General features: G+C 44.7%; 1 protein-coding gene across 3 annotated transcripts in view; it reads right to left on the bottom strand.

The window, feature by feature from the left end:
• The window catches only part of LCMT2 (leucine carboxyl methyltransferase 2), a 33498-nt gene that overhangs the window by 12111 nt on the left and 9168 nt on the right, over window positions 1-12219 (bottom strand). For all 3 annotated transcript variants that reach the window (XR_007508837.1, XR_007508838.1, XM_049823178.1), the window contains exons 9-11: window positions 10110-10367; window positions 8943-9173; window positions 5035-5132 (exon numbers count right to left, since the gene is read on the bottom strand). Coding sequence is in view for 1 of the 3 variants with exons in the window: in XM_049823178.1 (XP_049679135.1) it covers window positions 5035-5132; window positions 8943-9173; window positions 10110-10367 (587 nt within the window). In the remaining 2 variants the exon portion in view is untranslated. The remainder of the gene's footprint in view (window positions 1-5034; window positions 5133-8942; window positions 9174-10109; window positions 10368-12219) is intronic.

Here is a 12219-nt window from a genome sequence, read left to right as displayed (position 1 = left end):
CTAGAGGGATTGTTATTTAATAGTTTCGAAAGTCTGCAGTGACAAGAATTTCTCACCTCTTTAGGCAGTCTAGGGCTGCTCTCCAGCCTCTTTTCCCCCAATTTGTATGTATAACCAGGATTACTCTGTCCTAGGTACAGAATCTGGCACTTGCTCTTGTTAAATTCCATATGCTTGGTAACTGCCCAGCTATCTAGAATCACAGTATCATTTAGGTTGGAAGAGACCTTTAAGATCATCAAGTCCAACCGTCAACCATGCCCACTTAACCATGTCCTGAAGTGCCTTGTCTACATGCTTTCTGAATACCTCCAGGGGATGGTGACACCACCACTTCCCTGGGCAGCCTGTTCCAATGCCTGACAACCCTTTCAGTAAAGAAATTTTTCCTAATATCCAATCTAAACCTCCCCTGCCGCAACTTGAGTCCATTTCCTCTCGTCCTATCTCCAGCCACCTGACAGAAGAGACCAGCACCCACCCCACTACAACCTCCTTTCAGGCAGTTGTAGAGAGCAATAAGGTCTCCCCTCAGCCTCCTTTTCTCCAGGCTAAACAACCCCAGTTCCCTCAGCTGCTCCTCATAAGACTTGTGCTCCAGGCCCCTCACCAACTTGATTGCCCTTCTCTGGACACGCTCCAGCACCTTGATGCCTTTCCTGTAGTGAGGGGCCCAACACTGAACACAGGACTCGAGGTGCGGCCTCACCAGTGCCGAATACAGGAGAACAATCACTTCCCTGCTCCTGCTGGCCACACTACTTCTGATACAGGCCAGGATGCCGTTAGTCTTCTTGGCCACCTGGGCACACCGCTGGCTCATACTCAGCCGGCTGTCAACCACCACCCTGAGGTCTTTTTCTGTCAGGCAGCCTTCCAGCCACTCTTCCCCAAGTCCATAGCGTTGCCCGGGGTCGCTGTGACCCAAGCGCAGGACGCGGCACTTGGCCTTGTTGAACCTCATACAGTTGGCCTTGGCCCATTGATCCAGATCTCTCTGTAAGGCCTCTCTACCCTTGAGGGAGTCCACAGCTCCTCCTAGTTTACTATCATCAGCAAACTTAATGTACATTCAATTCCTGCATCCAGATCATCTGTAAAAACATTAAAAAGCACTGGCCCTATAATTGAGCCCTGCAGAATCCCACTGGTGACTGGCTGCCAGCCTGGTGTAACCCCATCTACTGTAACTTTTAGAGCCTGGCTTGTCAGCCAATTGTTCATCCATCATATTATGGACTTGTCTAGCTGTATGCTGGACATTTTGTCCAGAAGGATACTGTGAGAGACAGCATCAAAAGCTTTGCTAAAATAAAATAAAAAAAAAAAACAAAAGCACATCTACTGGCTTCCCTTGGTGAACTAGACAGGTGACCTTGTCATAAAAGGAAATTAAATTAAAGCAGGACTCTCCCCTCATGAGGCTAGGTATGACGAATGACTGTGTTGTCTCTCAAGTGTTTTTCAGTAACTCCCAGAATAACCTTCTCCATAATTTTACCAGGCACCAAAGTGAGACTGACAGGCCTGTAATTACCAGGCTCTTCCTTCTTATCCTTCCTGAAAATTAGGACATTTGCCAGCTTCCAGTCAACTGGGACCTCTCCAGACCCTGAAGATCATTGAAAAATAATGGAAAGAGTTCCTGTAATAACATCGCCCAGCTCTTTCAGTACTTTGGTATGAATCCCATCAGGCCCCATAGATTTATGTGCATCCAGCTGGAGCAGCAAGTCTCGAACAAGTTCAGAGTCAGCTGGGAGTTTATCATTCCCCCAGTCACAGTCTTCCAACAGTGGGTTCCGGGGGTCCCAGAGCCCACCATCCATATTAGAGGTGAAGAAGGCATTGAAGTCTCCACTTCTTCTATGTCCCTATTTGTGAGGTGACTGACCTCGTCAAGTAACAGACCAATGTTATCTCCAATTGTCCTTCTGCTGTTAATATATTTTAAAAAGCCCTTTTTGTTGTCCTTCACAGTACTGGCCAGCTTGAACTCTAATGAAGCTTTGGCCACAGGAATTTTCTCCCTACAGTGGCAAACAGCATCCCTGTAGTCCTCCCATGTCACTTGTCCTTGCTTCCAATGTCCATACACTTTCCTTTTCCACCTAAGTTCTAGAAGAAGATCCCTGCTCAGCCAAGCTGGCCTTCTGCCCCACTTGCTTGACTTCTGACACTTGGGAATTGCCTACTCCTGTGCTCTTAAAAAGTAACCAGCGTTCATGGACCTCAATGCCTTCAAAAGCAGAATCCCAGGGGACCTTACTAACTAGTTCCTTCAGCAGCCTGACGTCCCCATATCCAGCATCGAAGTTTTGCTGGCAGTTCTTCTCCTACCGCCAAGAATTTGAAACTCAACTACTTCATGGTCACTGTGACCAAGACAGCCACCAGTCACCACTTTGCCCGTGAGTCCTTTGCTGTCTACACGCAACAAATCTAGGAGGGCACCTTTCCTAGTTGGCTCCTTTAGCACCTGCACCAAGAAGTTATCTTCAACGCGCTTCAGAAATTTCCTGGACCTGTTTGTGTCTGCTGTATGATGTACCCAGTTGACATCTGGGAAGTTAAAATCACCCATAAGGAAAAGGGCAGCTGATCTAGAGGTTATCTCTCAATTCCTTATAGAATAATTCATCGGTGTTGCTGTCCTGGCTGGGTGGTCGATAGTAGACTCCCACAACAACATCTGCTTTATTTGCTTTCCCCTTAATCCTTACCCAGAGGCTCTCAACCATGTCGATGCCAACTGCAAGTGCCATACAATCCCACCCCTCCCTTGTATACAGCACCACCCCCCCCTGCCTTGCATGCCCTGCCTATCCCTCCTGAAGAGCCTATAACTGTCCATTACAGCACACCAGTCACAGGACTCATCCCACCAGGTTTCTCTTATGCCAATGATGTCATGGCTCTGGGACTGGGCCAAAGCTTCTAGCCCCTCTTGTTTATTCCTCATGCTGTGTGCATTAGTATAGAGACATTTCACATTTGGTCCAGTGTACTCAGCACATCATGGAGCAGACTGAAGGACCTTGCTAGCACACCATCCCTCAAACATTGGCATGCCATCCTGTGGCTAATCACTAATGAGCCTGGTTTTATCACTTTCCCCCTTCAAATCTAGTTTAAAGCTCTTTTGACGAGCCCTGCTGACTCCTGTGCAAAGACCCTTTCCTCCCTTTGAGAAAGGTGCACCCATCTGTCGCCAGCAGGCCTGGTGTCATGCAGACTGACCTGTGATCAAAAAACCCAAAATTCTGCCAGTGACACCAGTCACGGAGCCTGGTATTGATCAACTGGGTCTACCTGTTTCTTCCAACATCATTCCCTGCAACTGGAAGGATAGAGGAAAACACTACTTGTGCTCCTGAACCCTTAACCAGTCGTCCCAAGGCCCTGAAGTGTCTTTTGATCGCCACTGGACTTCTTACTGCAATTTCATTGCTGCCTACATGAAAAAGCAATAATGGCTAACAACCCAAGGGCCGTACCAGTGTAGGAAGTTTTCTTGTAACATCTTTGACCCAGGCCCCATGGTGATCACAGACTTCCCTAAGAAGTGGGTCTGGTCAGCATATTGGGCCTTCTGTTCCCCTCAGAAGAGAGTCTCCTGTAACAATGACGCGTCTTTTTTTCTTAATGGAATGGTTTTGATGCAGGGTGTAGGCTGACTTAACCTTGGCGACACCTCCAACCTAGACGAGCCATCATCCTCATCATTGTTTCATTCCACGTTCAGAGCCTCATACCTATTGTACAAGGACACCTGGAAAGGTGAGGTAGTCACGGAGGAGATGTGCCTGGCGCACCAGGCAGGAACTTGTCACCATTCTCCTCTATCCCTTAAATCACCACATTCTGCCACATGGAGAGAGGACAGGGAATCTTCCATATCATGTGTCCTGTCTGCCTGACAGGTCTGTCCCAGGCAAGGTAGGGTGCGGTTCCAGTAGACAATCTCCTTCTCAGACTCCCTGATACTACTCAACCTGTTCTCCTCTTCCCAGAGCTCCTCCACAAAGCGGGGGAGTTCCTCTACCTGGATGCACCTCTCACAGGTGTGCCCACTACTGCCGTCCAGTACTGATGTAGGAGTAGTACACACCCTGCACCCTGACACCTGGGTAGCAGCATGTTCCCATGGGAGCTCTGCCTGGGAAGCTGCATCAGCCGCGGACACAGCCTCCTGCTGGGTAGAGGCCACCGCTCCCTGCCCGAGCCAGCAAAGTTACAGCACCCTGCCATGCAAACTGCTGCGCCAAGCCCTGGCTGACACACCATGCCCTGTCTGCCTGCCCTGGTCACTAGCATTCCTTAGGGTTTTCTTTTAGAGATGGCGGGGGATGCTTGGCCATGGTTGCTCCTGGCCCCATCTCTGTGCTCCCCTGAGGTTTCCCCAGTTCAGGAAACATCCCTGCACATCGCGCTACAGTGGCCACTGCAGATCGTGCTGGCACCGGAGCTGCTTGCCTCGGTGACTGAGAACGCTGACAGGGAAATCTTATCAATGTGTATAAACGCCTAATGGGAGACAGGAAAGAAGACAGAGACAGAACGTTCTCAGTAGCATCCAGCAACAGGGCCAGAGGCAATGGGCACAAACTGAAATACAGAAAAACCCACTTAAATATAAAAAACCCCTCACATTTTCCTATGAGGTCAAGCACTGGAATAGGCTGCCCAAAGAGGTTGCGGAGTCTGTTATCTTTGGAGATAATCAAAACCCAACTGGACAATACCCTGAGCAACCTGTTCTAGTTAGACCTGCTTTAAGCAAGGGTGCTGGACCAGATGATCTTCAGATGTCCCTTCCAACCTCAACTATTCTGTGAAGACTGTATTCCACTAAATAGCAAGGTGTTTAGAAGTTAGCTCTAACTCTAATCACCGTGAAGTGTGACAGTACTACCAATGCCATCCACTTCAATATGGTAATAACACTGTGATTTAGTTGGGCTTCCAATACAGCAGCATGCATCTGTGAAGTGAAGGCAATTTCTACTCCCCAGGGCCTCCCTAAGTTCTTACCACAGTGCAGGAAAGTTCCTGAGCGTGCAGGAAATACCAATCCCCTAGCACAGGCTCCATTGCAGAGCGGCCACCATACAGAAAAAGGTACTTCTCGCCTACAGAAAAAGACAACCAGGAGAAAAGATAAGTTAGAATTTGGTATGTCACAAAAGCAAAAATTTCCATTTGCATAGAAGGGAAGCTGACCAAAGATAGAAATTAAGGCAGTCAGGCAGAAGTTTTCTACACTATTTATATTAAGACATCCTGCAACCCAATGAACATTTCCCTACTTTAGCAATAAATGCAAGAAATTGTTTCATAGATACAGGAATTACTCTTGTATCTAGATCTTTTATAAGACACATGAAAGACTAAATAGTTTTACTAAAAAGCTGCATTCTTCACATTTGCGGTCATTCAAAAGACAGCCATCATCCACTACATTACATAGTTTCTGAATGTTAAGGTCTGAATGGAAATCACACACTGTAGTCCCAAAACCAAAAGGAGAAAACATGGCTTTTAATATACCTGATAGACTTAAGGAATGAAAATTCAGGCAATGGAAATATTACACCTGCAGAACTAACAAAACTATAAAACCCTAAGTACATAAATCATAGCAACACAATGACATTTATCCCAAGAAAACAGATAAATCCTCATAAAATAGCAAGAACGTGTGTTTGTTCACACAAAACAGAGATAATGATAATTTAAGTGTGTAGGAGTTAATCTGGAGAAGCCTCAAAAAGAAGGTACAAAAGTACTTTGGATAGATGTCAAGGATGTGTGTTAACTGCACTGTGCCCTGTCAGCTCACTTCTTCATAATGGACTGTGCAGATAAGACAAGTGTTGGTCACTTACTTCAGCTACAAAGCAAAATCAGGGGAAAAATAAGATGATATGATACAGTCTGACAAAAACAAAACCCAATGTATTATTTATAACATTTTATTTTCCCATTTAGCATTTGCTTCCTTGATGTAAAATATTGACTGGAAGGCTGAACTCTAAACTACGTTATGGTGTTAATTAAACACTGCTTCACAAATTCAAAGTATGCTTCAGACTACACTAACAACTACTTAACAACTCCCCTGGTGTTCCCCTTCAATAGCTCCCTGCCACCTAGCGGAGAATTAAACAGCTTAAAGAAATGACAGCTTTCACGCTTGGGATTCCACCAAGTCCCACCACTGACTTGCTAACAACCGCTGAAGTTTTTGCCCCTTACAGTCAATATCTTTTACTAGACAAACCTTCAGCGTGCCACTGCAAGGCTTGATTCTAGACCTATTCAGAACTACTGAATATTTGTCAATTGCTACTAGAAGAGTAACATTTCTTCTGAGGCACTTCTCCTGGATTAAGAGCTAGGGATCCTGCTCCAGAATGCTCCAGAATTAAAATGTTACACTTCAGAGAGGAAGTTCTGAAACTTCTTTCTGGTGTGATCAATCATGAATAACTTTAGCCATAAATGATCTCAAAGAATCGGTCTTCCACAAGAGATTATTTCCCTAGGTTTCAATTCTACTTAACACTGGGTATTATGTGGTTTAAGAAATACCATATTTCAAGTTTCAAGAAGAGATCTCAAAGCCTCTTTTAATTTCTTTTCTACTGGTAGGCTTGAGAAGTGGGCCAATACGAACCTCATGAAGTTCAACAAGGCCAAGCACAATGTCCTGCACCTGGGTCAGGGCAATACCTAGCATCAATACAGACTGAGGATGAAGGGATTGAGAGCAGCCCTGCAGAGGAGGACTTGGGGGTACTGGTGGATGAAAACTTAGATATGAGCTGGCAATGTGCACCTGCAGCCCAGAAAGCCAATCGCATCCTGGGCTGCATCAAAACAAGCATGGGCAGTAGGTCAAGGGAGGTGATTCTTCCCCTCTGCTCTGCTCTCATGAGACCCCACCTGGAGCAATGCAACCAGCTTTGGGGTCCCCAGCACAAGACAGACATGGACGTGTTAGAGCGGGTCCAGAGGAGGGCCATGAAAATGGTCAGAGGGCTGGAACACCTCTCCTATGAGGAAAGTCTGAAAGAGTTGGAATTGTTCAGCCTGGAGAAGAGAAGAGAAGGCTTTGGGGAGACCTTACTGCAGCCTTTCAATACTTGGAGGGGGCTTATAAGAAAGACTGAGAGAGACTACAGGGCCTGTAGTGACAGGACAAGGGGTACTGGCTTTAAACTAAAAGAGGGTTGATTTAGATTAGATATAAGGAATAAATTCTTTACTATAAGGGTGGTGAGACACTGGAGCAGGTTGCCCCGAGGAACTGTGGATGTCCCATCCCTGGAAGTGTTCAAGGTCAGGTTGGATGGGGCTTTGAGCAACCTGATCTAATTGAAGATGACCCTGCCCAGAGCAGCGGGGGGTTGGAACTAGATGATCTTTATAGGTCCCTTCCAACCCAACCCATTCTATGATTCTATGATTTACATAATGGCAGAACGGTATTCACCATTCTGGGTTTTGTTCTTTTAGTAGTAATTCATAGCGCTAAGAATTCTTAACATTTGTTTTGCTTTTCTTTTAAGCATCTGTTCATCATTACAAAGCCTTACTGACTAGCAGTCCTACGTTATGTGCTAAAAAGCTCACCTGCACACCCACAGAGGACCATAGAGGCAAAACAAGGTGGGGAAACCCAAATAACATCCTGCCTCAGCTATTTCCAGACCCATCTCAAGAGAGCAATCAAGCCATAAAATGCTCATTTCCTCATGCACATGGGGAGCACAGAGAGGCAGCAGCAGTTGTGCAGGCAAGAGAACCCCAATTACACGCTTATAGAAGCAGACCATCTGTTCTGGCTCCTCCCAGGGCTGTCCCAGGAGAACTATCAGCCCCATTGTCCAGCTGTGAAACCCATCAAAATGAGTGAACAGGACCAACTCTCTGGAGCACTTTTGAGGGGGTACTGCCTAGGGGTATGGGACACATTATAAGATGCTGAGGAGAAGCATTGGGGGTTTGCATAAGACTTAATATGGGATGCTCAGGAGGGGAACAAGAGGCAGGAAAAGGCATGGGTTTAGGTGATTTGGGGAGGTACAAACACAGGAAGACAGAAGGATAAAAAGATAAAAAGGGCTAATCATACGTAAACAGGTTGCTGGTCAGTATGCCTGTCTGGCCACATCCTGCACCTTAAACAGGAACAGCTGAAATGAGTCTTTTTCATCTGTGGGTAGGTGTGTTTGTGAAACTGCAGTTACAAGTATATATTGTAGCACTTTGAAAAATACATTATGAGCTTTTTTCAGCACTATACAATCATACATACTTTTTGATTTCTGCCCTGCATCTAGAAAACTAACAAGATTGCAGCTCATCTGTAATAGAAGTAATTATCACAAGGTACAAGTCAACCATGTATTAATGGCATAGATGATTGAAATCCTGCTCAGTTGTTGGATCAACCAATTCAGTTGCTCAGTTCAGGAAACTCAGCTGAGACTGTCCAGTCTCTCCCTTTTGTCAGATTTAGTAAAGCCTCTCACAAACACTTTCAGACTTGACAAACAAAAAAGGCACAACAAGAACTGGGTAGATATAAGGAAAATATATTCAAATGAAGTTTAAGCCTTAAGTCTTTAAGCCCGCAAAAACAAATCACCACTGAACAAAATTTTTTATTAAATGTAATTGGATTCTCTAAGTCCTGATGAATCTATCAAGATCATATTCTTTCCAAAATGTTCAGCAAAAAAGCTATTGTTTCAGCCAAAGGAACACTACGCACCAACATTAACTGTATAGCCTGTACTACATAAAAAGTTAAGGCAATATCATGACAGCTTGCCTTTTAGACCTCATTGTATGGACAGGACTGCCCCATATATTCTGAAATTTGTATACTTCCGCATACATACAGCCATTTCCACTCTTTCTAGGCTTTTTACCTTTGAATATTACTTCAGTTGTACTGTGTCTCCAACGCAAAGCAGCTGGTTCAGCAGCAGGCTGCAGACTTACAAGCTCCACTGTAATGTCATCTGGGTCTGACGCATTACAGGTTTCAGGGAACTTTAGCCACAACATTCCCAAGCCTGCACTTGATGGGGATGTTCGTCCTCCTACCACCAGGGCCAGGCTGTTCGAGAGACATGACACAGTATGGTACAACCGCTCAGCTGTGGAGATTCAAAAAAAATCACAGTTCACACAAATCTTTCTCCCACAAAATTTATAGAACCATAGAATCATTTAGGTTGGAAAAGACCCTTAAGATCACCGTGTCCAACCGTTAACCTAACGCTGCCAAGTCCACCACTAAACCACGCCCCTAAGTGCCACATCTATGTGTCTTTTAAATACCTCCAGTGATGGTGACTCAACCACTTCCCTGGGCAGCCCATTCCAATGCTTGATGGCCCTTTCAGTGAAGAAATTTCTCCTAATATCCAATCTAAACCTCCCCTGGTACAACTTGAGGCCGTTTACTCTTGTCCTATCACTTCTTACTTGGGAACAGGGATCGACACCCACCTCGCTACAAACTACTTTCAGGCAGTTGTAGAGAGCGATGAGGTCTCCCCTCAGCCTCCTCTTCTCCAAGCTAAACAAACCCAGTTCCCTCAGCCGTTCCTCATATGACTTGTTCTCTAGACCCTTCACCAGCTTTGTTGCTCTTCTTTAGATGCAGTCCAGCACCTCAATATCTTTCTTGGAGCGAGGGGCCGAAAACTGAACACAGTATTTGAGGTGCGGCCTCACCAGTGCCAAGTACAGGCAGATGATCGCTGCCATAGTACTGCTGGCCACACCATTTCTGACACAAGCCAGGATGCTATTGGCCGCCTTGGCCACCTGGGCAACTGGGCACTCATCGACCAACACTGCCAGGTCCTTTTCTGCCAGGCAGCATTCCAGCAGCTCTTCCCCAAGCCTGTAGCATTGCATGGGGTTGTTGTGATCCAAGTGCAGGACCCGGCACTTAGCATTCAGAACGTTCAGATCTCTTTGACTGCCAGCATAATTGCACTGTGACATCGCTTTTCCACTAGATATCATTTTGTTCTTAGCACAAAAATGTCTTCCTTGCACTTGCCATCAGGATGGGAACTCACCCCATCTTTTATCAGGATTTTCCTTTTTCACACAGCCAGCTTTCCAGTAGCCTGCATGCTTAATTAGCACATGAAAATTTCTCATACGGCAGTGCTGTCCATCCTCCTCCCCAAAGCCTCCAGTGGTGAGAATCACATTGGGTTTTATAAGAACAGAGTGGTGACCGTAACGTCTCAGGCCAGAAATTTCAGAGTGCATTGCACACACTGCTGCAGTGATACTCCCAGCCATCCTGACAGTCTCATCACGATGAGGAACTGTAAGCCAAAGAGAAACAAAGAACTTACGCACAAGGAAGAACCAAGGACTACATTTTAAATGCGAGATCAAGCAAGTCTGTTCAGCTTTTCAAGAAGACAAAATTGTGAAGCAAGTTGACAGAGCACACAGACAATCTGACATGCCCTCAAAATCAAGCTGTAATTGTTTAAACTACCACTGTGCCAACTTTCAACTTCTGCTTACTGGTCCCTCAGCTCCTGACAGTTCTGAGACTGCTTTAATGGGGTGGAGGTAAGACTGGCTAAAAGACTGCAGTGTCCTAAACTGCTGTAGCAAGATAGAAATTACTGCAATACCTTCAAAAGGAGTACCTTTCTGATGAAGACAGTATTTGGCTACTTAACTAGCAAAGAACAGCAGAAAAAGGACAAACACCTGGAAGCTGGATTTCAAAGTTTCTTGCTAGAATTTGATCCTACCTTCACAAAAGCATTGAAATAAAGTTCTAAAGCATGAAGTATAATCTCTGTTAATTCCAATGGTCATACTACAAGAGAATATTTTCAGCTATGTAAATATCTTCTCTCTAAATACTATATCCCTTAGTATGAAACAAGCTTTCAACACAGGACTCTAGCTCACCTCTGCATTTTACAAATTGTTTTCTTTTAATCAGTTTTGAATTTGCATCTTCTTCGTTTCAATCAAGTGCCTTATTCTTGTGTTATAAGAGATGATAAGGTGGAGGAGAAGCAGCACTCAGTCTCTTTTTTTGTATGCCATACCCAGAAAAATGGCCTGAATGTTGTTTAGTACAAGACACTACTTTCTGTTGTTTGATGAAGTAAAAGATTTCATCTGCTTGGACTTAAATCTCTTTCTACAGATGGATCTTTTTAAGACTGAGGTTTTTTTTCATTTTGGAAAATATACTTAAATCATGCTCTGTTTGGAAAATTTAGTACTTGCACTGTCTTGAACAGGGACCCAAACCTATTTGAGAGGATAGTTGGGGGCACATACTGGTATTTGAGATGCACCTTTTGCCATTACCAGTAAAAAATATCTAAGCATGGATAATTTACCAGATTTTGAAGGCTCTTGCTATCAGTTTTGAATACAACAGAGACAGCAGCAGAAAGACCCTATTCCTGTCTCTAATGAATGAAGTGTCTTCACTGTGTTAATGTCAGTTAAGCAAATGTCAAATTATTTTTTTTAACGTAAGGATAGGTCCTATGCATTTAGGAGACTTTCAGGTTTTAACATAAGGACCAGTGACAATCACACAGTATATTTAACCACACCCACATTCACTTAGCTTCGGTTTCACTACATGTTTTCACACCTAACCAAGACACAACACAATGGATTCAGTAGCCTTGTTGGCTTAAGGAATGCCATCATGCCTTATCCTTTTGTGGCTGCTTTTCCTGCTCCCTAAAACACAGATTTCAACTGAAAGTTGCAGACAGAACTACTTGTGGTGCTATACTGTGAACAAGACTAGTGATGTGAAACAGGTTAAAAATAACCTTCTGTTTTCCACCCTGAAAAAGGAAGCAAGCAGCTAAAAGCAGGAATTTCTTGGACTGCTACTGCTGCCAAGTCCTTTTTATCATGGAAACACAGTCTTGGTCTTGGCTTTTCCCCAGAGGTACCACTTTTCTCCCAGCTGATAAAAGCAACATACAGATTTAATAGCATTTCAGAAACAGAAATACTACACGTACAATTCCACCCACAGGGGATAACAGAACAGAAACTGTGACATGCTCCTGAGTGCTCTGCTGGACAATACTTTGATAGTGCAGTAAGTAAAACATAACAACCTTTTGGGAGCTGGAAGGATAGAATGGCTCAGAGAGTCATGTATGGAGGCAAGTG

This window comes from Accipiter gentilis, chromosome 19 (assembly GCF_929443795.1).
Source record: "Accipiter gentilis chromosome 19, bAccGen1.1, whole genome shotgun sequence".
NCBI classification, from domain to species: Eukaryota; Metazoa; Chordata; class Aves; order Accipitriformes; family Accipitridae; genus Astur; species Astur gentilis.
This window is presented reverse-complemented; position numbering and strand designations above follow the sequence as displayed.